Raw genomic sequence first — 25,665 nt, forward strand, 5'->3', positions numbered from 1 at the left:
GAATGATATATACATAATTTTTTATCGGAAAGCGATTATTACTTATATGCCGTTCTAATATATTCAACTATGTTCACAATATAAATTGGAACGTATAATCTATTTGTTTACAGATTAAAAACAATTTGTTCTTTAATCATATACTTGTTGTATTATAGATATAAATACTTTTGTAGAACTTTTGCATATAAAAAAAAAAACAAAAAACATCACCATGAATACTATTAAGTTCATTGTGAGCATTCATGTAAATCATATGTTGTAAACAAAACGAGATAGCAATATGGTAAAATAAATTAAATTCAAATTGTGCATCCGCGCGCTGCTACGTTTTGATAAAGTAATTCTTTTTTTTTTTTCTATTTACGTTTATTTTATTCTCGTTCAGAACCGGTACTTTCGGTTTCGGGATGAAGTTTCAAAGTATAGTTGTAAGGTTGTGTAAATATAAGCGACAAACATTTTTGTACATACTCATAATCTCGTGAAAACATACTTATGGGAATAAATCTTTTTTCTAAATATTACTTTAGAAAAAATTAAAAATACAATGATGTAGATATGCAATAAAAAATTTACAGTGATTATAATGAAATAAAACCTTTGTCTGTTTGAAGAAGACCACGTGATTTGTCAATCATCCACATATGTGCAGAGATATTTCTACATATATAATCACTTCGCAGTATGTAAGGATTTGTAAACTCTAGTGAGACACATTCTCTAAATGTTTGTTTGTTTACTTTGTATTTTATAAATGTCTTTTTATATACATGTATATTTTATTTTTACTCGTGAAAATTTCAATTCCTTTTCCACTACGCTGAGTGATCGAAAAGCACGTTTTATATAAACGAAACTACGAAGTACGTTGTAATGAACAAAGAAGGTATCGTTGTGTAGAATGTGTTTTTTTTTAATAAATAAAGGATAAAATTTTGGAAAACAGGATCACAGAGAGAGAATTAAATGATTCAATGCGAACAAACTTCTTGTACGAAATTCTTTCGGATTTTTATTCTATCTTAAGAAATTTGTTGAAAATCCTAAGAAACAGTTCTACACAAGCTTGAAAGTATCAACGAGAAAAGCCTATCTTTCGATCTATAGATTGTGTGTGTTTTGTTTACAAAGTTACTTCTTTTCGCGGAAATCCAATCCGCCAATCCTGATACAGAACGGCCAATAAATACTATGGACAGGCAATCATCCGACGTGTATATATATGTATATTTATATATATATGTATATTGAATAAAACTTCATATCGAGATACGCTAGAGTAGGAGTACGTGCAACTACTGTAAAAAAAAAACAAAAAAAAACCAGCAGAAGAAAAAATTAACAGAAATTTATTTTGCAAAATTGTGATTTTCTGATGTTCGAAACGAGTCATATCAATGTGTTTGAAAAAAAATGTTTTGAGTCGTGTATTCAAATTCTTTGTTTTATATTTGTTTTTTTTCTCAAATTAATATTTCGTGCGCGCGTATTTAAAGTTTGAATCAGCGCGTTTTGTTTTTTGTGCAAAAAAAAAAAAAAACATTCAACGATAAAAGATATACCTACGTCGCGTGGCAAAACAATTCAAACGCTTTTAACAAAAAATGTCACTAATCTTCGAGAATCAGAAAAATCAATTTTGCAAGTTGAATCACTGTCCATTTTTTCTAGTCCGCTCATTTATCGCTGGGATGTGATAATACGGATTATTATTTAAACAGAAAGCTTTTCAAAATCTTCGGCTATGTGACACTTCTTTGTTTTTTCTCGCTTGTAAAACGATTCGCGATTTTTTTTCTTCTGCACGCGAATTATGTTTCTTAGATGCATGTGCGCGATCGTGTATATAATAAAACTAAACAATGATGTTACAACTCAAGGAGAGTTATGTAGAGAATAATAACAATATTTTACGAAACGATAAACAAATGAGCACAATAACTATGTTTATATATAAATTACAGTCTAAAAAACAATTAAAATTATAAATGCGGAGAATTTTAAATAAATATCACTTACATGTGTTATACATGTTAACGCAGAAGAACGTCAAAAATTTCGTTATGAATATTTGATTTCCATATAAATCTCACTAGTTTACGATAGAGAGATAAGTTCGTCATTTTTTTTTTTTGTTTTTTTTTTGTTTTTTTTTTTGTTTTTTTATGTTAGATAGAATTTATTTCAATTCGACTACGTAACTTGAAAACTCGGACGATAAGAAATGTTTATCGCTCCTCCCTGGTAATTTATATATAAATCAATAAAAGCGAAATTCTCTCTAAACTCTCGGTGAGAACAATATTTTGTATAAAAAGCATATTACTTCTCTCTCTCTCTCTCTCTCTCTCTCTTTTTTTTACAAGACCAAGAAAGTATATACACGGGAACGTAATTCCCTTTTTCAAGTTATATTCTATAATAATGTTGCGACAATTATTATTTATAACATAGTGTGTACAAGCTATTCCATGTTCGTCTCTTTTCTCTCTTGTTTTTTTTTTTTTTTTTTTTTATGAAAGAAAACTACGCACAAAAATCTAGTGTGTCGTCAAAAATTTAAACTCGTCAACATTTAAAATCTGAAAAAATTCAAGCTCCTCGGTGACTCTACGTGTGTAGCAAACGAAAAGAATTTATATTACAAGGCACCGCATATATACAAATCTATCAGAAGGTTGAAACATCGAACAAGAGAGTAGATGATCGATTTTTGTCATTTCGCAAAATCCTAATCGAAGAAAAAAATTGATCTACAATCATCTTCAAGAAGTACATCCAGCGTGGAGTCAAGAAAGTAGCAAACTTGGAATAGTCTGTACAACATATATATTTATATATGTATATATAATATTTGTAAACAATATATACGAATCAATTCACGGATGGATCGTAAATAATTCTCGTTCACTGAAAGAGGACTAAAATGTTTCTCCCGATCTGATCGATCGCGTTTGTAATTGACGCCCTTTACTATTCATGCCTTGATTTTTTTGTTTATTACATTTATGTGTATTTGTATCTAAGTTTTTTTTTTTAAATTTCTCATATGTATTGCTTGATGTCGCGCGATCAGTCAGCGCTGATTGGGGAAAAAAAAAAAAAAAAAAAAATACGCGCGACGTTGTTCTCCGACGAGAAACTAATTTTTTTTATTTTAACTCTTTGCAATCGGGAAACTGTTTTGAGTTGTGACACAACTTGACGAATCAATCACACATCGTAAATATTTATACTTGGATAAAATTATTTAATATCGCGTTTAAACACTATTGACCTATCTAACATCACATGGGATATATTTCTCGTTTCTGTTTTTTTCTTCGCGATTCTTACGAATTATCATATTATTAAGTTACTTAAAAACACATCGCTCTAATAAAGTCACTTAATTATTATACAATTATCACACACAACGTCTCTTTCGCGAAATGTTTCGAAATTAGGTGAAAACACAGCGGGTAGAGACTGCTTCTTGATAGTGACAAGCAATTCTTTTTATTAATTTAATTAATTTAAACCTCGTTTCATACACATGGAACATGTTCTCGTCGCGTGCAAAGAGTTAAATCCGCAAAATCGTAGCAAAAAATTGTTTAATTGCTGCTTTGTTTCTCTCTCTCTCTCTTTCTCTCAGAATCGTTCGGTGTATTTTCGATCGATGTTTGTTTGATAACAGTAAAGAGTGTCCCGTTATATGATTGTTATCACATAAGAAAAACGTTTCTATATAGATTCCGCGCTCTCGAGACTACAAGCCGTCATTCTTTATACGTTTCTTCAGTGAGGAGTGCGGTCCTTTTCTTGAAAGGGAGGACGCGGCGAGGAGGGGAGGATATATTTTTTAATATATAGAAAATGCGCGAGGGTTGTTCGAGAAGCAAGTAACGACGCGGAGGGGAGATTTGTGAAAATTAACATCGTGTGTCGAATTGTGTCATTGAAAAAATAATGGCGGCAGAAGATGCGCGTCGTTCTAGCACCTCGTAGAGTTCTTTCTTTAGGAACAATTGCACTTTTTTTTTCTTTTTTTTTTTTTATTCTGCGATGGTCGCGCACATCGCAAATGAAAATTTTATACGGAGATAATGACGCAAGCCAGTTTTTTTAAAGCGCGTACTCGCGCGTGTACGTCTTAACGTTTCAATCACTGAGGTCAAAAAAAACCTCTCTTCAATGTTGCGTACATATATATATATATATGAGGTGGGAGAAAAGAGGTCGGTCACAAAATTGGAGGATCGAAAGTGTCGCCGGACGTCGTTCTTCTCGAACCGATCCGTCGTCGATTATTTTCGGCGCGCTCTCCCGTTACAAAACAAACCGTGTCCTGCCCGAGGACGCGACGGTCCAGTTCCATCGCACACGCAATACCGGTTACGAGAATTCGTTTTTATTTTACCAATAAAGTTTATCGCGCGCGAGCGCGCGCGCGAAAATGGACAACGCCACCACGTACATGTGCGACACGCTGCGTTTACAACCCGGAGAATACATTTCATCCTCCGACGAGCTGAAGAAGCTCTACCGAGAGATTTACGCGATTTACGTAGTCTACCGTAATGTACATTACAGTATTAATATATATATATATATATATATGTATATATATATATATTAACATATATATACATCTCAATGTGTGTGTGTGTATCGCACTGTATTACACGTTACAAAACAACGCCGATAAGAGACAGAGAAGTAAAACGCGTTCTTTCTCGTGGAGAAAAACGCGGATTGTAAACCGCAGCGCGGGTAACCGGGTGGGTGGTTCCACTTCCGTCGTAAAACGGGAGCTCGAACAATCGCGACTAACAATATCCACGACTATGTGTCCGCGAGAGACTATTTACAGATTAAATACACGAGGAATTTTTTCTTATGGAGAGTTTCTTCCCGCGCGCTGATACACGCGCGCGTTCGTTTTGAATATAGCGATATATATATATATATAAGTCAATCTTTCTTTCTCTTTCTCTCTGATCGTTCACACGTTCACCCTGTGTTCGACCTGACATTCTCCCGCAAAGCACACAACGCTCTATTATTAGGGTTTCTACTTGTTTCCTAAGTGTTCTATCGATCAATCGTTCCAGCAGTTCGTAGCCGAAAAAGGACGGCTTTGTGTCTTCCTCCTGTCGTTCTGTCTTCTCTCACTTCGTGTCTTCTTCGAAAAACACACAATGAGAACTACAACAGATTGTTCCTTTTATTTTCTTATTTACTCGTCGGACATTTTGCGGCATCGAGATGTTTCTTTGTTATCTTTAAATTGGTGAATTCTCTCTATTGTTCCTCCGATATATTATACAGAATCAACTCACGACATACACACACATGCGCACACATTCTCTCTCTCTCTCTCTCTCTCTCTCTCTCTCTCTCTCTCTCTCTCTTTTTTTTCTCTCACTGTTGTGTAAAGCTTGACTGCGTTTACATACAGAGTCGAGCCTCTTTCTCTCTCTCTCTCTCTCACACACTTTTACAATATGTTCCTTCGAAGTCCCACCTTGCTATCTAACAGCTCTTCCGTAGTTTTCTACATCAGTATGGAGCTACAAGGCGACTTGTGGCTTTAATATTCTCTCGAGACCGCACGTATTAGAACTAGTAAACTCTCTCTGTTCCCTCATTCCGTCGTCCCTTTGTCGTTCCGTCAAACAGTTTGGAGCTACAAAGCGACTAGTTGCTTCTTTTATAATATTCTTCCTGAATCGCGCGAATCTACAGTTGTAAGTACAGCTATCTCGGTGATCGTTTTTTTTTTTTTTTTTTTTTTTTTTTTTTTTTTTTTTTGTATCAATCCCTATTTAATTTTCATCTCAATTCACCGCTGTGTGTTGAACGCAACGCCGAGACGATTGGCTAATTTTTATTCTCTTATCGTTTTGTTTTTTATTTATTTTTTATTTTTTTTTTTTTTTGTTTTTTATTTTTGCTTCGTTCTTTTCCTTCAACGAGTCTAGAATTGCAAAGTCACTCGTTTTTCTTTTTCTCTAAGCACAACGCGACCATTTCCGACTAATAAAATTGTTTTCTTCGACGTCTACAATTTTCTAATTACTTCTCCGGTAAAACGAACTTCACGAATCAAGTAAATTGTTCGATTCGATCGTCGTGAACGCTACAATTCTCGAATAACTGTTTTTCTCCCCCCCCCCTCCCTCCACATCGTGATCAGATCACTTCCTCATTTTCTTCTAAATCAAGTTTCAGAATGACTCTTCTCTGTCACCTTGACGCTACACACACTTCGAAATGCAATTGCTAACTATCTCCACCTCGACGATTCGATTTTCTTCCTTCATCGTTTTCTTCATTGTCTCTCCAAAGATTTTGAAGGCACAAGACGATGTGTCACTTTGTCACTTCTTCGGAATATAATACTAGAACCGTTGACTAGCATCTCTCTTCTCTGTCCCTATTCAACACTTTAAAACAAATCCTTGAAACCTTGATTGGATGAAAACTTTCTTCGAGCACGTGTCTCTTCCTCGCGTGCGCGCGCGCGGATGAACACTTCTTTCGCGAGTTCATCACTGATCATCATTTGTAACAACAACACATTGACACTGAGAAAATTATCATTCTATGGCGGCGTCGTCGTCGTAGTGCGAGAATTTGAGAAACACTTGCTCTAGAGTGGTTTGACTAAAGCTGTACTCCTCTATGTCCAGTTCGGCCTTAGCTGTAATCAGAAAGTTTTCATGGAATTATGAAACCTGTCGCGAACAACGTCAACATCGCGCGATAACAAACTCTCGAAAAGCTCTAGCAAGTTCGAAATTCTGAGTTCAAGTTTTTTAGCACAAGAACAATTTTGAACTTTTGTGTGTTCTTTATGACTGGCTATTAGACCTCGCAAAAAATTTCAAGAATCATTTAATTTCTTTATCACACAAGCTGTTTTCCTCACCCTTTTCCAACTGCGTGAAACACTCGGCCAGCGAAGTTACAGCGTGTTGAGGTACGGCGAAGACCAGTCGATCGGCGAAACTCTCTTCCAGAGATGCGTCGGGAAAGAGACCGGCAACAAACTCCTTCAGACTGGCGATCCTGTCGCCGGAAGGTGTCGTCGGCGTGCGATCGCCACCCATCAGCTTCATCTCCAGAGTGTAGCCGGCGCCGTAAAGGTTCTTCAGGTGTTGCGTCGAGCCGATGCACCTCAACTCGCCTTTCACCATTATGCCGACCCTCGAACACAGCGCGTCGGCCTCCTCCATAGAATGGGTGGTCAGTATGGCACCTCTGCCACCCTGTTGGCAGATATTGAAAAAAAAAGAACAGAATGTAAGAAATCCGATAAAATCTTCACTTAAGAAAAAAACTATCTCCGAGTGGGATCAAGAAATGCACATTTGACGTGTACTGTAGATATAGATATGATATACTGACCTGAAAACTAGCGAGGATCGTGTCCCACAGGAATCTCTTCGATTTCGGATCCATACCCGTGCTCGGTTCGTCCATGAGAACCACTTTGGGCCCGCCGACCATCGCCATCGCGAAGCTGAGCTTTCTTTTGGTACCGCCCGAGCACTCCTGGCTCTGTTTGTCGGCGTGTTCGTGGATTTGCAGACCGGCCAGATACAAGTCCACGATCCTATAACAGCAGTCGAGGGAATAAAGTATTCAATGGCGTTTTAAACGATGAATGGAGGTCTTAATTAACGGATGTTCATCATAGTGCAGTAGAAACGTTTAATTAAAAGATAATACCTGTCGATATCGCCCCACGGAACACCGCGAATCGCGGCGTAACACTCGAGATGCTCTCTCACGGTTATGTTCTTCCATTGAGCGTCGTGCTGGGGGCAATAGCCCATTTGTTTGAAAGCTTCGGCTATGTGACTATTGATATTGTGACCGCCGATCTGCACCCTGCCTCTCGTCGGTGTCTCCTCGGCGATGATGATCTTCATGGTCGTGGTCTTGCCGGCGCCGTTGTGACCCAGCAGACCCAGAACCTCGCCCGGCTCAACTGCCAACGAGAGATTCCTTACGGCGATCTTCGGCGGTTTCTTCTCGGCCTCGTCGCGCTTCGAACAGCAGCCGCAAGACGATCCCTCCACGCGTTGCCGATATTCTTTTCGCAGATTCTACATTCGGACGTTTTGCACAAAATGTGACATCGGAAGAACATATCGCGCGTATTTTCCAATCGCCAATTCTTCTCTCTAGTTCACACACTGAGGTGTTCACACATTAAAATTACCTGAACTAATATTACAGGCGGCTCTTGAACGGCCGACGAGGTGATTAGATTGAAGACCTTCTGTCGCTCGTTTTTGACATCGGCGTCCTCGTGCTCGCCAACGTCCGTGTTCTCGACTATTTCTTCATTCGTGACGTTCTTCTTGCGCTACAAAAATAAACATACACGTGATCGTAACCTTCTTCTCTGTGAAAAAAAAAAGAACAAATCCGCGCCAACCTTGAAGAGATTAACGTTGCCGCCGCTCTTCTTGATATCCAACAGAAGTAACACGTAGAACCAAAGCGGGATATGTAGCAACACACCGAAAGCCATTATTATAATCTCCGTCGTGAGGTAGTCCCACATGGTGAGATGATGGCAGGCGGCGTTGATGGAACACATCAGGTGAACACGTACCACGTAGTATACCGCCGCGTACGGCACGTACATGGTGTTCAGCAGAGTGAAGACCACGTGCAACGCAAACGCCGCCGTCCCGCCTGCAACAGATAAAGCACGTAACTTCTAATCCAAATCTAGAAAAAAAAAAAAATATAGACTTGCACACATTGTAACCTTACTCCTATAAAACAATTTCAATCGTTCGTCACTTACCAACTCCCAGCATGTCGAGAACAATGACGGAAGAGAACGGTAACAGTCCAACGAAGGTCGCGACGTTTGGCAGAATGCTCTGCGCGGAATCCGTTTTGTCGAACATGTAACTGAAACAACTCGAGAAGAGAATTGACGCCGGACAGTAAAGCATGAGAAGTGTGCCGAGTGTGATGAGCGCCGGTAGCTCTTGCAGAGAAGGCACGTCGAAGAGAAATATAATGCCGAGAATGCACAAGCAGATAATGATCATCAGGCCGATCAGCACGATGAAGTAGCTGAGGAAGTACACGAAGAACGACAGGCCGTTCACGCGAAGCTGGTTCTTTGACTTGATCTGGCAAAAATGATTTCAAAATTATTTTTTTTACACATACATCAGAGTATTAAAATTATTGTGTTAGAAAATTCTGTAAAATTTTGCTTTTTCTTAGTTATTACCTCGCGATCGTAAACCATATCAACCGCTAATATAATTGGCACCAATACAAAATTCATGCCAATGAAGACAGCGCTACTGGCCGTGCCGATGTTGAACTCTTGGGGTTGCGACGTTTTCTGGAAGGGATGCGTTTTCACTTCGATCGGCGTAATGTCGGTTTTGCCCGAGATCAGTCTGAATATATAAATTTATCATTTGCAAAACAATATATGTGGTTAATTACAACAGTTGAAGGCAAATTTAAAATGTTTAAGATAAATTGTAATTCTTAGATACACTAAAACAATCAAACTACATTGCGTTATTCTAATTTGTGTTGATACTTTTTCACATTCTTTTCATGATAACTCACTTGTGATAAGTGTTGGAGAGGATGTTCACTAAGATCGGAAGGGAATGTTGCATCGTGCTGTTGTACGTGATAGTTAGAGCCATTTGCGGCATGTCGTAATTGCTAATGTTGAAGGCGGCTAGATTCGGTGCGATGGTCAGCAAGTCTGCGTAACTGCCATCGTATTCTTCGATGAGAGTCACATCCTGAGCTATGCTATTTATGAAGTCGGTGAGTTCAGTTCCGCTACTATTTATGTAGACAATCTTGGTTTTCTCGCCGTATGTTTCTTAAAAATACAATAACGTTTATTTATTTATTTATTTTTTTCAGCCAATCGACCTGTCATACATTTGTTAACTTTCTCTTCGACTTACTGGTAGTGAGTTCCAACGACTGTATCTTGAGATCCACCGTTTGTATGCTGTGTAAGTAGAGCCCGACCGTTATCAGAGCCAGTGGCATGATAATCGTGAAGTACAGCAGCTGAATATTCCTGTAGAGTCGGAGCACTCGTATACGTAGCATGGCGTAGAGAGTCTGAAGGAAGTTAGGCCGGATCTTAATGGGGTCTAGGCCGAGGCCGAGAACAGCCGGATTTCGATCGTTATGGACGCCGTCCGGTAACTCGCTCGCTAAGAAAAACAAATTATTGTTGCGTCATCCGGCGTGGAAAAAAAACAGACAAAGAAAACACACACGTGTGTCAATAAATTGATTGGGATGCTTACTTTTTCCTTGGCTGTCGCCTTGAACGGTGATGCCCTCGTTTTGTAAACTCTGATACGACGTGCTCTTGGATTGCAACGAGAGCGATCGACTGAGCGCGCGATTGCGCACCATTTTCTTCGACAAATTGTCCATCGTGCACTCGGTCTCCTCGTCCTTCTCGAGATGCAGAAACACTTCCTCCAGGGTGGTCATCGACACGCCGTAGCTGTTGATGCCGAGCCGGCTGGAACGGGTCTTGATCTCGTGCTCGATGGCGGAGAACAGAGGTGCGAAGTTTTCTACGGAATTGTGAGGTAGGATAAAGCTCAATTCCCGGCCGTGACGTCTCGCCTTCTCCGCTTTGCTCACGTGCGATATCACTAGTCGATTGATGGCGTGTTCTCTGGCGTTGCCTTCGAGTACTAAGCTGTAGAACATAATTAAGATAAAAAATTGTTAATCTTCGTGGCACCAGATGTATGAAATATATACAACAAAAACAATATTAGTAAATCTCACGTTAAATGGTATCCAATGCCGAACTTGTTCTTCAGGAACAGGGAACTGCCGCAACATCGAAGTTTTCCCTTACTGATCACCGCCTTTCTGTCGGCGAGTATGTCCGCCTCGTCCATGAAATGAGTCGTCAACAGTATCACCTTTCCGTGTCGCCTCGACTGCAAGAGAGACCACAGTTGTCTTCTCGAGTAAGGATCCACTCCGGCAGTGGGCTCGTCCAGAATAATTATTTTCGGATCGCCGATGATAGCGATTCCCACGGACAGCTTCCTCTTCTGACCGCCACTTAGATACTTCACAAAAGAATCTGCTTTCTCAACCAGATCGATATCCTTCAAGGTTTTCTTCACCTAAACGTTTTAGCGGGAAATATAGATATTACGCACAGAGAACCCGGAGAAGTACAATATAAACAAACTGATATTGTTTTCTACTTGCTTCGTGTTGTATCTTCGGGCGCGGGATGCCGCGCACCGCGGCGAAAAACTCGAGATGCTCGCGCGGCGTCAGCAGATCGAAGAGGATGTCGTGTTGCGGACAGACTCCCGTCATGTTGCGTATCATCCACATGTCGTTGGAATCGCGCACGTCGTGGCCGAATATGAGAGCGGTGCCGGTGGTGGGCGCGGTCAGTCCTGTGAGTATGTTGAAGAGAGTGGTCTTGCCGGCGCCGTTGTGGCCGAGGATGGCGGTGATCTGGCCCTCGTAGATGGTCAGATTGATGCCGTTCACCGCCTTGATCTCAGGACGCTTGCATTTGTGATACGATTTGTAGAGGTCGGTTATCCTGATCGCCTCGCGGCCCTTCATCTCGCGCACAACCGGCTCCACGTCGCGATTGGCCTCCTCGCCCGGAATAAAGGAGTTCGACTCGCCGTTCGACGATGGCACCTGTAAGTAATTCTATGAAAACAATAGAGAAAAAGAAGAAACAAATACTCATCATCATCCAGCTTTTTTGCGAGTGTTTTATATTTATTATTATTATTATTATTATTATTATTATTATTATTATTATTATTATTATTATTATATTACACGTATCTTTACGAGCATATTATTATTAAATTTAATGCGACGGAGTGTTTATAAATTTTATAGATTGTTATTTTTAATAACTTACTCTTTGCACTTTTCTCTTGCACCAGAATCTAGGAACAAAACAGAACCACGGTGATCTCTTCGTTCCGTATTCACCTAGAATGTAATTCTTATATCAAATTTTATCCGCTTTACGAAGTATTTTGGCAAATACATCAAGATGTAAGACAGCATTAAAACGTACTTGGTATCACGGAGTCGAAGTAGTAGGCCAAACAGGCGTACAGAAAGATATCCAGAGTCATCATGATGAGGCTACCGCCGAAGGGTATTCCGGGACCGGACCACAGGTTGTCGAAATTCACTCCCTCGCCCTGCAGATCCAACACCAGAGCCTACGTACGAAACAAACAGTTTTTTGAGCTACGTATCAAATTTTTTTTTTACAGTAAAATCGATACCGTGACAAAGACTTAGAAACACCTTCTATTATTATGTGTTATTTATAAATATATTATTTATAATATAAATACATCGAAGAAAGTGTTTTTTGTACCTTGTCCATCGCAAGCGCGACACCGGCCGGACTCAAGACGGAAACTATCCAGAACGAGACCGAACTGGAGTCGTCAACGAACACCTGAATGAAGTACATCAGACTCAGCGTCGTGATAGAAAAGTTACCCAGAACTCCGGCGGTCTGAAAGAAATAACGTTGTTAATTATAAAAACTGCGCTTTTTAAGAAAAATGGAACTTTTAGGTACAACAACTTTGAGCGGGGAAAACTGTGCGTTGAGAATTAACTTACGCGCGACTTGTCAAAGAACGGCGTGATCATGAAGGCGAACGTGATCACGGAGAAACTGTATAGAACCACCAGAAAGAATATCGGCAAAAAATGCGTGTGTTGGAACATCTGCAGAGTGAAGAGCAGCACCACAGCTACGGCGGAGAGCAGTAAAACGAAGATGCCGTAGATGATGAACCAAGACAACCTGTGAAAATGATAATTGAGATCAAGTCAATTGTTGTCCATGTTAATGAGAAAAAAAAATCACAACAATTGTGTCAAGTTGTTGTGAGTTAACGATCTTACCAAAACACAGAATCGTTTAGGCCCATCATCTTCATCCCTTCTTTGATCTTCTTCTCCTTCTCACCGACAATCAAGATCAGGAGATAGGTGATGAATTGTGAGAGCGCCAGGACCATGTAGAGAGGAATAACTACCCTAAAGGCTAACATCCAGTCTGGGAGAAAAACAATATTAATTGTTAATCAACTCACTAATGCAATTCAAACAAACAGAAAATTTCCCAAAATGTCCACTACTTACCAGCAGTGTACGCTTCCTTGGGAAGCATTATTAGGTGATAGTACGGCACGTGTATGTTGGGTTTATTTTCTGTGTCTAACTGCAAAAAGAGACATCAGGATAAACATCGAAACACTACTGTTTGATCAGATTTTCTCGATCGGATATATAATTTCTATTTCTGTTCAAATATTCTTGAAATAAAAAAATAAGTAGACTGACGTGGAATTGATAAAAAAGAAATGTGAATCGATTGGATATCTGATTAAACACCCAAAAGAAACTCACTTTGATCTTCGTGAAATCGATTATCATCTGCAGGGCCAGAAAGCCCGAGCGTATGTAATTATTGACAAGACAGGATTCGCCGGTCTCTATCGATAACAAGCCCATCAATTGGTCGTGGGTGCCTTTACGACAATTGACCGCAGAGGAGTAGAGTTCGGTTGGCGAAGGCAGTGAGATATATGAAGGATTCGTTCTGATTTCATACCTGAACACGAAGATGTGAAGAGTTTCTTAATTAACAAACGACGTTTGATTGTTGACACTGTGAGATTAAAATGGAAAAAAATTAATAAGAGAGGATTTTCCCTCTTGTGTTGAATTAACGTTAAAAACAATTTGTTCTTAAGTTTCATCTGTTCGTACATGAAAAGAATCGACAATATTATTTTTTGGAACGTCTCCCATTGCGAGAAACTTTCTCTTCGTTGCTTTACACTTTCTTTTATTTCTTTATATCCTATCAAATTATTCTTTATATCCTTAAACGGAGTCACGCACTTGATACAAAGATTTACGATAAATGATGTAAAAAGTTACAGTCTTACATGAGACGCTGCGATATCGGCTGAGGATCCTCGAAGATAACCGCCATGGGCACGCTGTACGGATCTCTCCAGTATGCCGCCTGGAGATTGTCCTTCGTGTCGAACACCATAAAGTTCAAGGGTAGCTTATTGGGATTATGGTCCCACGTATCGAGCCACAGGGTGTTCATGTGGCTCAAGAAATTCTGGAAGATTAAATTTTTGAACTTCGCTTAAGACAGCGAAATTGTCGCGATGTGTGTGTGTCGCTAAAACACGCGGGGATTATTAAATTAACGCGATTAAAGAAGGGAAAACTTTTCACGGACAAGAGTGTATAATTTGATTGTGCGAAATAACAAACGTTATCGCGTAACAAGTTTTCACCGTTTCTCTCGAACGATTTAAACTCGCCACGTACGTTATTTGAACGTGAGAAGCGTGTGGCAAAGTAATGATACAGAGGGAAGTATATACTCACGAGAGTCTCCGTAGAATTGGGCACCACGGCTATCGTGATGTTCTTGGAACCGTTGAAAAATTCGACTATATCCATTTCGTATTTCGACTTCGTGATCGCGGGATAGTTCGGATTCGGTATGCAGACCTTGAGCACGATCAGAGCTCCAAGGATATAGAGGGGTAGAAAGATCTCCTGCGGGCAATCACACACAAGCGATGACACACTCTGATTTCGGCGGCGGTTCAATCTTCGGAATGAAAGCGCCGATTTACACGGCGCGTCTCGTTCGGGACGAAACCCAGCTTCTCTCCCGTTCGCGTTCGCGCGATTAAATAATAATTGGAAAACTTTTTCTCGGCTAAGGGAGAAGCGTTTTTTTTCGCATCGCGTGTACATCGAAATAAACGTTTTTTTTTGTCGACTCTCTTTTTTTCCAGAGAGAGAGAGACGGCAAAGAAATTCTGACACATGCGCGGCGTTCAACACGAGATTACCGTTCGCGTATTTGAAAAATATTTTAAAATTCGTTGCGTAAGCGCGGCGAATCGAGAGGGTTTTTTTTTTTTATTTTTGTTATGTTTTACGAGCACATTTTTCACAAAATATACAAACGCGTAACCGCGCGCGTTTTATCGCGCGTATGAATAAGAGAGATCCCCTCATCGCGTTTCTCGCAGTTAATGTCCGTAATGTGCACGCGGATAGAGGGTAGAGTTTCCCTCCGCGTTTTTCGCTGTATCCTGACCCTTCTCTAAACAAACATACGGAGTAAATTCTGCACGACAAGAAATCCCCCCCGTGTGCGTGCGCGTATCTCATGTAATTATTCCGGGTTTCCACCACGTACGCACACCTGCCGTGTTTTGCTGTTTTTTTTTTTTTTTCGCAACGCCACGCCGGACACAATATACATCCCCGTATTATGTTGCACTTTCCTTAAAAAAACAAAAAAAACAAATTGACGTGCTCCGATAACTCGCGAGAAATTTATACGAAACACTCTTTTCACGTGACAATTTGAAGGATTACGCAAACACTTTGCACGCACGTTCCTTAAGATTTTGTTTGCAATTTTGAGAGATTTGAAAATCTCTTGATAAAAATCAAAGAATATGAAATAACAAGGCGTTACTGAATTACTCTTGATAAAAATTCAACAAGAAGTTCGAAACGATTTATCATCGAAATAAAGGAGGAGGCTTTGGAAACAACTCATGTCGCGTAATATCGCACGGGAATATGGCTTCGAAATGTCGTCGCCATGGCGATCAACAAAGAAGCCGACCGCGTACCTTTCCACCACGATGATATTATTACACCGAAACGTCGAAAACCTAAACCAGATCTCTCAGAGGTCTTTCCGACGCCGTTACATTCGAATCGAACGTGTGCAAAAAACCAAATTGCGTCTTTTCCACGTCCCCACGGTATCAACGTGTGACGATTACGTAACGCCGATCGATATGATGCCGGTTAAGAAGGTGTCGTAACATTCGGCGAGCAATTTTTTTTTTTTGTCTGTTTCGAGGAGAAAAAAAGAATTGTGAGCGGAACAAAATAAATACAAACACACACACACACACACACAAATGGTAATTGACTTATTAATCTGAGATTTAATTCGCTGTTCACCTGCACGCGTCGCCAACGTCATTTTAAATCATCTCTCTCTCATCTATCACGCATTGTCGCTTTTGGAAAGCGACGCCTTGTAAGACAAGTTGTAAGAAAAAGCAGATTGTAGCAATCAGAGACAAATCTTGGAATTCTGATAAAAAAAAAAAAAAGGTGTCGTCGGAGGGCAAGGATCTCGACGCGATGTCGTTTTTCGTGGACATTGTCACCGAGGACACGTTCTACGAGAATCTGACCCTCGGCGTGGTCAAAATACTCGAGGGCTCGCCGTGCGTGAAAAATGTACGGATCGAGAGACGAAACGGACAGGAGCCGAGCGCTATCGCCAGCTGGGAGCAACGTCATTGCTGTGCACTTCCTGAGGACGTCCGGAATTTCTACGCCTCGATTGACGGTTTCCTGCTGCAGTGGAGTCTCGAGATAGCGGGTAAAACCCTCAATACCCTCATTCTAATCTCGCACTCCCGCACTCGATCACTTTTTTTCCCCCCACGTATTTTCGCATTTTTATTCTTTTATCAATTCACATCTTTTGTTTTACATTAATTTTTTTTTCTTTTAGATATTTGTTTCACCTGTCTTCTGTTGTTTTGTCTTTTTCTTCTCTTTTTGCTTTGTCGAGCAACACGACTCGAATGCGAGTAAATACACGATGTATAATACGCGATAAGATAAGCATTACCACTTCCTAATTACCGAGACCATTATTCACTGATTTATCAAACTCTCCTGCATGTCGCGGCACATTTCGTGTATCGACAATTCTAAATCTTCCGGTTGGCAAACAAGCAAATTGAAACTGACACGTGTCATTCAGCACGAACGTGACCCGATTTTCTCGAATAATGAGAGATAGCAAGTTCAAACATCGTCTCGTCGAAAACAAATATCCGTACAATAGTGTGAAAAAAAAACAAAAAAAAAAACAAACGAGTTCTTCATGCTTCAAATGTCTTTCAAATGTATTCTGAATTTTTTCGAGTTGAGAGTTTTCAGCGGTGCGCGAAAAACTACAAATGTTTTCTTGCACAAAATATCAACACTTGGACAATTCTACGCAGGTGAGGAGTTTTCGATAGGTCGCATGGAGATCAATAGTCTGTCGTCGTTGAAGCGATACATCGACAGGGATCGTCAGACGGGATCGTCCGCGTCGGATTTGGGAACTCACGCGGCGGAAAACGCCACGCAGAACGCGCCGGACAACGACGTGTTCTCCGATTCCCGCAACGCCAAGTTCTTCGAGATCGGCCAGTGCTTCCCGGGTCCCGACAACGGCAAAATCTATCTGGCGTATCGCCCCAAACAGGAACAGGACACGCCGAGTATCTGGCTGCACCGCGACGGCAGCTGGTACCATCTGGCCGACAGTTTCACCGTGTACTTTCGCATGATGCTCGCCCATTTGGGTTTGCCGTTGTGGCAGTGTTGCGTGTCCGGTTTGGCTCTGCCCACTTGGGTCGAGCAGGCGTACTTTCTGGTCGGGCCGCATCTCTTGCCGTCCACCGTCGAACCCGCCGAGACCGTGTCCGCGTCGTTGTGGAACAACGGCCCCGTCAACGTTCTCGATCCGGCTGTCTTCAAGACCAGAGACGGCAAACAGAAGAACGCTCGCAAGAAGTGAAAACGAGAAGTGAGAAATGCCACCGCTCGGGCAATTTCTGGTAAAAATTGCCTTTCGCTCGCACGTGCGCGAAATCGATTCTTCTTCTTATTGCGTGTGAGAGAATTTCTATATAGATGCATCTTGTACCTTTGCAGGTCGAGCTTTCCGTTATATGTATTGCGCAACATATTAAAACATAATTTTTCCGTTCGTTGCGTCGTCACACTTAGAGAGGTTTGCGTTCAGATGAGAGAGCGTAAAACGATATTTGACCTGTGTATTCACGTGTCAAATAAATAAATTAATTAATAATAATAATATATATATATATATATATATATATATATATATTAATTGTTTTTATTTTTTCCTTTCGTGAAGTAGACTCTGACTCTTATATTTCACACGGCAAAGATGCAGCGCAGCGCGATAACGTAAAAGAACAAAAAGAGAAAAATTTGACATAGATACTAAGCGTCTCTCTCCCTCTTTGCCGTCAACCCTTGGCCCAGTTGGCACTGCGATTACGCAAAAACGTCCAATTGGCAACGTAGTTGGCGAACCGCGATGAGAGACGCGCAGTCATACCGTCGCCGTTCCCACGAACGCGCCGCGCGCGTTCGTCTTTCCTTCTTCGTTATTTTACTTTCGCCCGTCTTTTGCCGCGCAATTTCACAAGTCGTCCGATACACGCCGAAATCTTCTCGCGCACGTATCGCGCGCGAGAGAAAACAAAAGCACTCACACCCCCATAGTCGAGAAAAAAAAAAGAAAATCTTCGCGTGTGATGATTTCGACGATATATGCATTTCCGCGCTCTGACTCTACGTACATACATTATTCATACATCCATTTGGCATGTGATCACGGCGTGCTCGAGCGAGACAGGTGTCGATTTGTAATATTATCGTTATATTTTCTTCGAGAAAATTACCGAATAAATAAAGCTGCACAACTATTCGCCGTGTATGTATACACGTTGTATGTATACACACATACATATGTACGTGTGTATACATACACACATATATGTATATATACGTACTGTGTCTCTCTCCTATTTTGGGATCTCTCTTTGGCGTTACAAATTCTACGTTACTTTAAAATATAATCGATCGTGAAAAAAAAACACACACGTCGTACAACCAATGACTTTTTACGACGGAGAATTTCAATTTGCTACACCGAGGGAATAGTTTCGTTTCAAATCGATCAAATACGTTTTCTTGAAACTGCTACTTTTTGCTTTTGATAAAAGAAATTGTTTGCGTTCAATTTGAGCAGAAGTATTATATTGTTTCTCGTTTACAAAAATACTGCTTTTGTAAAAGATACTGGTTTTCAAATCCAAAGAATCTAGTTTCCTCTAACTAAAAAAAATGCGTTCCAGAATATGTTGTGTAAAAATGATTGAAGATTAAAATGTAAAGTTGGTTGAAAATTTTATGTAGTTTTATAAGTGCGCAATAAATATTTAACTCGAGAAACTAGACGTTTTGATGCAAATACTTCCATTAGCATCGAATAAAGTGGTTTTTTTCTTGAAGAAAATAAAATTTTATTTTGTTTCAAGATAATATTTTATCCATCCTCGGTGAGCTACGTGAAAATTATGAAGATCATAGATCGAACGTACCGCCATTGTTTTCCGCTTATCGCGTTGCTTCAGCAGGAGATTTCTTACGAGCATCGCCCGCAGCTGGGAAAAGTAGACCGCGCACGGACTCATCCTGCGAGATGCGTTCACCCTCTCGTTCTCTGCAACAGAAACGTCAGGGGGCTGAAACGACGACGAAATTTCAATGCGCGTGCGAGCGAGCCGGGGGGGTAAAAGCTCTAATTCTGTTGCGCCGTTATTGCGACAATTCAATCTTAATTCAATTTTGCATTATATACACATTCAACGATGTATCTCTCGAAAATGTCAAGGCCGCGCTGGTAATCCACGTCTGGTAAAAGGGATAAAGAAATTAAACGCACCGCTCGTTATACAGTTGACTCTCCACAAGCGTGGACGTTATTGCTTTAAAGCGGAGATTTAGATCGAAAAGCGAATTAAAAATATTAAATGGTTATTTTTGTCACTTACTTGCAACAAAATCGAGAGCTTGAAAAAATTGCAACTTCGTAAAAAACGTAAAAGCGATAGGCGCGATATAAACAAATATTATTGTGGAAGTGTCTTCATCTTACAAATAATAAATTAACAATATAATTTTTAAAAAACACACAATATAACGTAATACAATTTAAAAAACACAAGAAGTGAAACTAAAAATACATTTACCGATTTAGTCGTTTTTTTTTATTTGCAAGTATAAAAAAACGAGTTGCGAATGACAGGTGGAAACAAAAAAGCAGTAATACACGTAATCCGCCGCTTATTGCGGACTGTAACTTGCCACTTAATTAATGTTTGAAGGAGGGGAAGGCAGACTATCTTGCTCCCCTCTCTCTCTCTCTCTCTCTCTCTCTCCACTTCAAAAGCCTACAAGAGCGCGAGCGACGTGGAAGAAAGGCCGTGCTCGGATGAAGCAGACGTACGACTGCTACTACACAGCACACGGGCCGCGTTCTTCCCGATTAATTAGCTCAATTTGTTTGCACATCTGCACGACGCGATCTACTCACATCCTCTCCCGCCGCCGCCGCCGCCGCCTCCGCCGTCTATTCTCCATAGTAAACTCGCTCACGTGCTAACAATACAGCTGCAGCGATCGTTCGACATTTGCGTTAATTAATTGCTCGGCGACCGAAGTGAAATTTGGAGAATCGGTTAGCGAATTTAACTGTATGTATCAATTACATTTCCCCGCGGAATTCCAGTGCGCGAATATTTAATACACACACGTATTCGTCGGTGTGGAAGTTGAGAAGATCGCGACTCTCCGTTTTGTGCGCGCGCGCGCGCGCAAAATTCCCTCGTCTTTCCGGCTTTTTATTTTTCCAACTTAATTTTCCATTTTCCCGTTACAAAACGCAGGCAAAAAAATTGCGAGCTCTAACTCGACGATAATAGCAAAGTGGTTAAAAAACAAAAAAGACAGAGAGAAAAAAACACAACGGAGAGATACTCACGTTAATTCTGAAGTGCGCCGCGTCCGGATGATCTAAGGGGGCGACTCTAATCGGCCGTACCCTCTTGACTGTGATTGCTGATGGTCCCGGTTCCGTTGCTGTTCCCGGTGCTGTCGTCGTTGCTACGTTGCTGGACGCTGCCGCCGTTACCGACGCCGATCGATTCGCGCTGCTGGGACGTTGCCTTACCACGTGACGCGACGGCGGCATCGCAGCGACGGACGACGAGGACGGTGCGCTCGGAACAGCGGTCGCATCCGTTGCTCCTCGCCATGCCTGGCGCCGTTCACGGCTGTATTTGTTGTTTTCCCCGAAAAAAAAAAAAAACCCGAAGACAAAGGTTATTATCGACACAACTTCCGCGACGTTTCGGTCTGGAATTGCCGCGACCTCATTTTTTCGCGTTTCTCAAAAGAGAACCATTTTTACCGGTGCTCCTTCCTCCATTCTCGATAAGAAGTGACACTCGGAGGAGTATCTTAAAGCGCCGTTCACGCCTTCTTTCTGGATTATTTTTAAACGCAGCCGTATACATATACGTATCGAGAAAAAGAACGAATATAGGTTTGATTGAGACGATCGTGTGACCATGTGCTGACTGAGTGTCTGAAGCCTAATGAAACTTGGCATATGAAATTCGGGTTTTAATAAAGCTTGGCACACATAGCGCACCCGATAAACGAATTTTCCTCTCTGCTGCTCCCGTTGCCAAGAATCGTCTCTCTATCTCTAGACGCGGCGAAACCAAACTTTTACACACGGTCACCCGGTATATAATTTGTTTGACGTTTACCGCGAAATATTTCACACATGAGGGTGAGAGAGCAACCTCCATCCGTACGTAAAAAGCAAGATCGGATCGAGCAACGAGTAAATTTTGCAATATTTCTCGCCGCACGCAACACAGAGCGAGCGCGGAACAATGGACTAATCTGAAAGAGTGTAGCGTTAAATATATATTATATGTGTAAATTTACACATACACACACACACTCACACACATACAGACAGACGTATATAGACGAAAGAAGGAGAGGGAGAGAAAGAAAGAGACCTACCTCCGACCACAACCAGGTCAAACTTCCCTGCGGTCGATGAACGTGATTTAGGAACGTGCCTAGACGAGGACCAGGGGAGAAAATCTTCCTCAGAGTCTGATTCTTCCTCTCGATTTTCCCACGTTGTCCCATTCGATCACGAACGCGAGAAAATCATCGTCCGGATGCAAGTTTCATCTGCAAAGCGAAGAAGAGAGAGCGATTCGAATTTTTTGTTTTTGTTTTTGTTTTCTTTTTACCCCGCGAATTATTTCGCGCGCGGGACTTTGAACGGCGCGCGCGCACAAACAAAACGAAAAATCGATTTCCGTTTGTTTCAATTCAATGCCTCGATCGGATTGCGTGATTGTTTATTACCTGCGCGTAACGAGATTTATCACAAAGAGATCGTTGTATTTATTACACAGAGATATTCTTAATTGGTTGCGCATGTTGCCGTTCTAAATACGGAAGATCGATAACATAATAAAGCGATTCCGTTCGTCTGCTTCTGTCCGTCGTAGGAATTCTCACAGAGAAGAATTCGCGAGAAACGGATACCTCGCATTTGCGTTGCAGAAAAACAACCATTTTTGTTTTATCGCGGGCGTTGCGTATAATCGCAAAAAACAAAAAAAAAGAAAAAAAACAATCCAAGTTTTTTGAGTACATTAACTCAAAATGTTGTCAACTTTATTTTTATTTTTTTCCAAAATTTATTAATTACTTGTTACTCGGTGTTTTTGTGTTTCGAGAGCACCGCGAAACTTTTAATTTAATATCATCTGCGAAGACGTTCAGAGCAGAGCTAACTACCTCGAATGTAGAAAGATGATGTATTTTCTCTCTACGAACGTGACATTTAATACTTTTTAAAGCTTTTTATAAGCCGTTTTATATGTGATATAATTGCGTCTTACATTCTCTTCTCGTTTCGTTACCGACGGGGATTTGTCCCGCATTTTGCGTCACTTTGATCGAGGATTTATTTTCTAATAAACGCTCCACAATTGTTACATCAAGATCTTTAATTCTTTGCGCACACCACTAGTGAAGGTTCCCAAGTGCGGAAGATCGATAACATAATGAAGTGGTTCCGCGTGTTCGTCGTTGAAAGTGATGTGTCCTTGTTGACTGACACACTTTTTGCAAGAAGAGCCAGTTCAAATTTAATATAAAGTGTTTTTTTTTTCCCCGAGTTAAGCTCCGGAGGATATAAATAACATAACGCACGCGTTCAGTTTGATTAAATATTATTAATTATCGTGTTGCAGTACGTAAACAGATATAACACTGCGTGTTATTTACACACACACACACACACACACAAGACCATTTTTTAACGCGTTTATTTTTGTCGGGAGAAAATTGAAAATTGCAATTTTACGTCCTTATATTTTTATCGTGTATCGTCGCGTATTCTCATCGTGAAAGTTTTATGTCGACGTTACTAAAATAACATAGATACCAAGAGTTCTCTGAAATTGTATTTCCTCTTCTTTTAACAGAACACACACATTCCCACCGAACATATATTAACCACGTACTCTTTCTCTCTCTCTCTCTCTCTCTCTCTCTGTCTCTCTCTCTCAATTTGCATGTGATAAATAATAAATCCGAAAAAAACAGAAGACGGGGAGCGCACGGCGCGCGAGTAGACACGCAGCAGGGTCGTCACCCCACGGCACGAGGGGTTGCGAGGTAAGGACATACGCGACCGGGACCAGACAGGATGTCGCCACTTCTATCGCGACAATGCGCACTTGAGAAGGGTGCATATATATGTATATATATATATGTAGAAGAAAAGGTCCTGTAGGAGTGGAGCAAGTTCGATTGCGTTACTTTTCCTTGAAAATGTAAAGTAGAGAGGGAGAAAATCTTGAAACATCGCACGCAACGCATTTACATCGCGTTAAAAAGCAAGCGCGCGGCTTTACAGCGATTCTGACAAACTTGCAGAAGCAGAAAATAAAGTGTACCCAATGTGCTTCAATTAGAGCGGAATGACTCACGCGAATGACATAAATTCTTATTAAACATAATTAAATTAAACGTCAACTTATTTAACGCGCTTTCCGTTACTGCGGATAAATTAAACTACTTGATATAAATACTGACGCTCGGATTATTCTATTTTATTAGCGTCGGATTACACCGCATTACGCTTGATTAGACTCGCTATGATCTATTGCTTCTTCTTACATTTATGTATGTGTATGCGACGCGATATGACGTACGATTGCGCGCTCTAACTTCTTCACCCCCTAACAGTATATCTTCTAAATTACTCTCTTCTTCTTCTTCTTCTTCTTCTTCTTCTTCTTCTTTCTCATCTCCTCGATGAAAACGATGACATGAGAAAAAACCGCATTTCTATTCATCGTGTAATCGCGCCTCGTACACACGCAATATAATCGAGAGAGGAAAACGAGCGTGAATTTCGCTTCGCGGGGCAAACGAGAGAATAGTTTCCCCCTTTCCCCGCTTTCCCCCCTCCCCTCCACCCCCCGAGAACAGGAGAGCGCGATTGAAGTGGAGGATTTTGCGATTTCGCGTCGTGATCGATTGCATTCCTTGTGAGTTTCTGCCGGCGACAGATCTACTTATTCTCCTTTGATCTCGCGCACTGGCGGCGCTTTAATCCTTCGCCGCGAATGTCCGTCCGCCCTCCATCGTCGTCGTCGAAGTCTTCGGCGCTCGCTGCCATTATGCCACCCACTCTCTCTCTCTCCTTCTCTCTCTCTCTCTCTCTCTCTCACCCCACGCCGCCACCTTTTGACATCAAATGCCTCGGCATTTAATGCATCCCCGCCGCGCGTTTCGAGAGCACTACTATCCCGCCGATTCGCCGTCGATTCGCTTAGACAACGAACTCTCGTCCTTGACAGATCAAAAGAAAATATCGGCGAAGACGAGCTTCGCCGTCGCGCCACGCGACCTCGAGGAACGCGGATATCGCGCTCAATCGCATCCTTGAACATCTGGATTTTGTTTTTTTACGATATTTTTTAAAAACTCCGTCTTTTTTTTTCTCTCTCTCTCTCTCTCTCAACTTCGACGTTGTATGTTTGAAGAGACAAAAATAATAACAACGTATTACGATAAATCTTTCAACAAAGTGACCAGATTTTCCGTCGCCAATTCGGAAACACTCCATTTGTGATAAACAAAACAAAAACCGTCAGATCAGAGAAGAGGCTACTATATTTATACACGTGCGTTATTATTGCACAAACAAAAACAATGAACAATCGAGAGGGAAAGATCAAAAGTCGGAATTCTTTCGATAAAAGTGATCATCTTAAAAAAGTAAAAGATGACACTGCACGCGTAAAAGCTCGTTAATTTTGCAAATGCAAGAATGCTTGGAAAATAAGTGTCATTACACATTGATCAGTTGTGTGCGAAACTAATAGGAAAGTTGTTGTCAAATAACTTGCGAATTATAGACACTAACGTATACACCGGCATATAACTGAGCAATTGGTGATTCATACGTCACCAATTGTTGGACGTATATCCACGAAATGACAAATGGTTACTGTACACTTCGCCGGTCGCACAAGCACACGGAGAAAACTGTTATGGTTGCTAGAATCACATTATCTATGGTTAGAACAGCAATTGATATGAGTTCAAGTTAAATAGATATTACATCAAAAGTTGCTGTTGACATAAGCTCATTTATATAGTTCGCACAGCCATATTTAAATGATACGTAATATTCAATTAGTATATTCGCATATATTGTTGCCTCAACCAAAAGAATATGATACTTCTCTATTATGATTTGTAGAACAAATACTACGGTTGAGGGATCCATACGGTTTTTTTACGCGATACATTTGAGTGACA

The 25,665-nt window shown here is 40.9% G+C and overlaps 2 protein-coding genes across 3 annotated transcripts in view; one reads left to right on the plus strand and one right to left on the minus strand.

Annotated features, from left to right (window-relative positions):
- Nucleotides 1–347: 347 nt before the first annotated feature.
- Nucleotides 348–25,665, minus strand: part of LOC109859196 (ATP-binding cassette sub-family A member 5-like) — a 31,163-nt gene continuing 5,845 nt past the window's right edge. Inside the window, exons 2-26 of the mRNA XM_020437204.1 lie at nucleotides 21,829–22,005; nucleotides 20,771–21,062; nucleotides 19,329–19,450; nucleotides 14,470–14,643; nucleotides 14,010–14,194; nucleotides 13,465–13,669; nucleotides 13,198–13,276; nucleotides 12,958–13,111; nucleotides 12,670–12,856; nucleotides 12,416–12,559; nucleotides 12,104–12,254; nucleotides 11,942–12,015; nucleotides 11,257–11,721; nucleotides 10,819–11,168; nucleotides 10,320–10,726; nucleotides 9,966–10,223; nucleotides 9,610–9,877; nucleotides 9,257–9,431; nucleotides 8,816–9,152; nucleotides 8,438–8,700; nucleotides 8,219–8,365; nucleotides 7,723–8,102; nucleotides 7,399–7,606; nucleotides 6,920–7,259; nucleotides 348–6,691 (exon numbers count right to left, since the gene is read on the minus strand). Of these exons, the coding sequence (XP_020292793.1) occupies nucleotides 6,588–6,691; nucleotides 6,920–7,259; nucleotides 7,399–7,606; nucleotides 7,723–8,102; nucleotides 8,219–8,365; nucleotides 8,438–8,700; nucleotides 8,816–9,152; nucleotides 9,257–9,431; nucleotides 9,610–9,877; nucleotides 9,966–10,223; nucleotides 10,320–10,726; nucleotides 10,819–11,168; nucleotides 11,257–11,721; nucleotides 11,942–12,015; nucleotides 12,104–12,254; nucleotides 12,416–12,559; nucleotides 12,670–12,856; nucleotides 12,958–13,111; nucleotides 13,198–13,276; nucleotides 13,465–13,669; nucleotides 14,010–14,194; nucleotides 14,470–14,643; nucleotides 19,329–19,421 (5,148 nt within the window). The 5' untranslated portion in view covers nucleotides 19,422–19,450; nucleotides 20,771–21,062; nucleotides 21,829–22,005 and the 3' untranslated portion in view covers nucleotides 348–6,587. The remainder of the gene's footprint in view (nucleotides 6,692–6,919; nucleotides 7,260–7,398; nucleotides 7,607–7,722; nucleotides 8,103–8,218; nucleotides 8,366–8,437; nucleotides 8,701–8,815; nucleotides 9,153–9,256; nucleotides 9,432–9,609; nucleotides 9,878–9,965; nucleotides 10,224–10,319; nucleotides 10,727–10,818; nucleotides 11,169–11,256; nucleotides 11,722–11,941; nucleotides 12,016–12,103; nucleotides 12,255–12,415; nucleotides 12,560–12,669; nucleotides 12,857–12,957; nucleotides 13,112–13,197; nucleotides 13,277–13,464; nucleotides 13,670–14,009; nucleotides 14,195–14,469; nucleotides 14,644–19,328; nucleotides 19,451–20,770; nucleotides 21,063–21,828; nucleotides 22,006–25,665) is intronic.
- LOC109859197 (tubulin polyglutamylase complex subunit 2) lies at nucleotides 16,012–17,957 on the plus strand. 2 transcript variants are annotated; one of them, XM_020437206.1, is made up of 4 exons: nucleotides 16,012–16,043; nucleotides 16,240–16,513; nucleotides 17,148–17,750; nucleotides 17,848–17,957. In XM_020437206.1, exons 1-3 carry the CDS (start codon nucleotides 16,041–16,043, stop codon nucleotides 17,708–17,710), a joined length of 840 nt encoding a protein of 279 aa, XP_020292795.1. In that variant the 5' UTR covers nucleotides 16,012–16,040; the 3' UTR covers nucleotides 17,711–17,750; nucleotides 17,848–17,957. The 2 variants fall into 2 exon arrangements, with proteins under 2 accessions (XP_020292795.1, XP_020292794.1); XM_020437205.1 differs by having other exon boundaries at nucleotides 17,148–17,957.

The sequence above is a fragment of the Pseudomyrmex gracilis genome, unplaced genomic scaffold (assembly GCF_002006095.1).
Source record: "Pseudomyrmex gracilis isolate BER0280 unplaced genomic scaffold, ASM200609v1 scaffold_246, whole genome shotgun sequence".
Taxonomy (NCBI): Eukaryota; Metazoa; Arthropoda; class Insecta; order Hymenoptera; family Formicidae; genus Pseudomyrmex; species Pseudomyrmex gracilis.

What these genes read in the sequence shown, in the direction of transcription:
- LOC109859197 (XM_020437205.1), top strand. An exon ending in GTGGAGTCTCGAGATAGCGG is followed by an intron (nt 16,514 to 17,147) that starts GTAAAACCCTCA and finishes AATTCTACGCAG; the next exon opens with GTGAGGAGTTTTCGATAGGT.